General features: G+C 37.4%; 1 protein-coding gene across 1 annotated transcript; it reads left to right on the top strand.

Moving 5' to 3' along the window:
* Positions 1–431: 431 nt before the first annotated feature.
* On the top strand, positions 432–1948 carry LOC113331054. The gene is made up of 2 exons (XM_026577839.1): positions 432–1245; positions 1428–1948. Exons 1-2 carry the CDS (start codon positions 432–434, stop codon positions 1946–1948), a joined length of 1335 nt encoding a protein of 444 aa, XP_026433624.1.
* Positions 1949–2830: the final 882 nt, after the last annotated feature.

Here is a 2830-nt window from a genome sequence, read left to right as displayed (position 1 = left end):
AACTATAAGCCTTCAATTCGACATTCATAGTTATTGCGGAATACAGATATGAAATTGATTAATTAGTTGACCAGCAACCACTCATGTGCTTGATAATGACAATACATGAAAAATGTTAGACAAAGGTAGCTAGGCTCGCTACCCAAACTTTGTAAATTAAATCAAACCAAAATGTGTCAAGAAATGTACACAGAGATTAGCAAATATAATCACCAATACCTTACAAGCCTTATGGACTTACTGCCCTATAAGCATTTTAGTTCTTTAAGAGTTGTTGGAGTACGGTAAAGGAAGAATTCATGAACCTAGTCAAAAGTTTCCACATGTATGGATCAATTGATTGGCGTTTTAGTTGCTCTTTTATTACTCTTATTCCCTAAAAGGAGGACTCATGCACTCCTAGAAACTATAGACCTTTAAGTCTTATTGGTATGGTGTACAAGATTGTATCCAAGTTACTTGTGAATCGTCTGAAGAAGGTGATGCCGGTTCTTATTTCTGATTTTCAAGGGGATTTTATTCATGGTAAACAAATCCTTGATGGTGTTCTAATTGCCAACGAGTGTGTGGATAGCAGATTGAAGGCTAGGAAACCGGGAATTCTTTGCAAGATTGACATGAAGAAAGCTTTTGATAATGTCAATTGGCAAGCTTTATTCACAATTTTACAGAATCACGACTTCGGCGTCAAATGGATTTCTTGGATCAAATGGTGTGTAACTTCTGCTCATCTTTCTCTTCTTGTGAATGGCAGTTCGACTGAAAAATTTAAACCAAGTAAGGGTCTGAGACATGGCGATTCATTATCACCGTATTTGTTTCTTTTGGTGGTCGAGATTCTTTCCAAGTTGATTAATGATGCGGTTGATAGAGGTCATATTTCTGGTTTCAAAGTGGTTGATCATGGTACTATTATCTCTCATCTTCAATTTGCAGATGATACTTTGATTTTCATTGATGCTTCGGTGGAGGAAGTCAGACATCTTTTAATAATTCTGGCAGTGTTTGAAACTATTACGGGTTTGAAGCTGAATTTAGATAAGAGTACTATGATCAGTGTGGGAGCAGATGAGGTGATCGATGTTTTACCCAGAGAGCTAGGTTACAAGACAGAAAATTTTTGGTTTACTTATCTTGGGATGCCAATTGGTGCACATTGGCGTAGTACATCAGTTTGGGAACATGTTCTGATCAGAATGGAGCAAAAGCTAGCGTCTTGGAAGAAAAGGCAATTTAATAAAGCAGGTAGACTAATTCTTATTAAGAGTTGTCTTGCGAGTTTACCTATTTATTATTCGTCTCTTTTTCATTTGCCCGTGAGCGTGGAAAAAAGAATGATTAAGATTATGCGTAATTTTTTGTGGGGTGCGGTGGAAGGTAGAAAGAAATTGGTGTGGGTTTCTTGGAAGAAGCTTTGTGTTCTTAAGGTGAATGGGGTCTAGGTGTGAAAAATTTGAGGAGAATTAATCAATCTTTGCTAGTTAAGTGGATTTGGAGATTCTCGAAGTCCAAAACTAGTCTATGGAGAAAGTTGGTAAATGAAAAATTTGCTCATAATAGTGATTTGTTAATTCCTGATGTGGATGATAAGACCCAGGGTAGGAGTTTGTGGAAGAACGTTACTAACATGGTGACGACGGTTCAAAATACGGCGACTTTCATGGTTAGAAATGGTAAAGGCATCCGCTTTTGGAAGGATCGTTGGCTAGATAGGGAAAAATTGCAAGACCTTTTTCCTGTTGTTTACAAGGCAGCGAAGGCTAAGGATGCAACTATTTATGACATGATATCAAATGGAGTTTGGGTTTGTGATTTTAAGAGACCCCTAAATTCTAATGAGCAATTAGAATGGGATCTTTTGAGGCGCGACTTAAATCGTGTTCCTGAGCTTGTTGAAGCGGATGATGAGATGGTGATTATGGAGAACTTTAATACCTCAAGATGTTAGGAAAGACTTTCAGGTACCCTTGAAGAGTGCGGTTTTAATAAGTTCCTTTGGAAAGGTAACATTCCAAACAAAGTGAGCTTTATTATTTGGGCTACTTTTCATGATTTGTTACCTACCAGGGATATGTTGCGACATCGAGGTGTGAACATTGATAGTGATAGTGAGTTGTGTGTTTTATGCAACGACGTCAGGGAGTCAGCAAATCATATGTTCATCCATTGTAAGTATTTTTTTGAGAATTGGAATTATTTCATCAAATCCTTTAGGATAGCTTGGCCATTTCCAAATACTTTGATTCAGTTGTTCGAAGCTTGGTCTAACAATGTGTTGCAAGGGAGAGGTAAGGATGTACAGCAAATCCTTCATTTTGCGGTTTGTGGGATTTTGTGGAAGGAAAGGAATGGAAGGGTTTTTGGAGAACGCCACAAGAATGTGCAAGAAAATATTAATTTGATTAAGCAATTGATTGTCTTGTGGTCTTGTGACAACGATAGTTTAAGTATGTTGATCCTAGCTTAATTTGGAGTAATTGGGGTACTCTAATGTGTATGTAACTTTCGTTGTATTAACCTTGGTTTGATCCTTGATTATTTTTTTTATTTTTATTTTTTAATATGTGTGTGTGTGGTGTGGTGTGGGGTGGGGTGGGGCGGGGAATTTAGGGAATACTCCACTTTGTGCAAGTACTCAACTATTCTTGTTATCAAATTCACTTTCATAAACATGTGCAAGTACTCACACTAGTTCTGTACGTATAAAGACAAGTGCAGTATGACAAAGCTATAGAGTGTACTCTTAAGTCATGCTTAGTTCAATGGTGGATCAAACAGTAGGAAATTAAAAGTACGGATAATTAGCTCCTCCATATAAATCACTCCGCAG

The sequence above is a fragment of the Papaver somniferum genome, unplaced genomic scaffold, assembly GCF_003573695.1.
Source record: "Papaver somniferum cultivar HN1 unplaced genomic scaffold, ASM357369v1 unplaced-scaffold_123, whole genome shotgun sequence".
Classification (NCBI taxonomy): domain Eukaryota; kingdom Viridiplantae; phylum Streptophyta; class Magnoliopsida; order Ranunculales; family Papaveraceae; genus Papaver; species Papaver somniferum.
Note: the sequence above shows the minus strand (reverse complement) of the source record. Positions and strands in the feature narration are given on the sequence as shown.

Excerpts from the sequence above, each read along its gene's own strand:
- LOC113331054 (XM_026577839.1), top strand. The coding sequence starts at position 432 with ATGGTGTACAAGATTGTATCCAAGTTACTTGTGAATCGTCTGAAGAAG. Across the intron at positions 1,246-1,427 it reads AAGGCAATTTAATAAAGCAG|GTGAATGGGGTCTAGGTGTG; the intron begins GTAGACTAATTC and ends TGTGTTCTTAAG.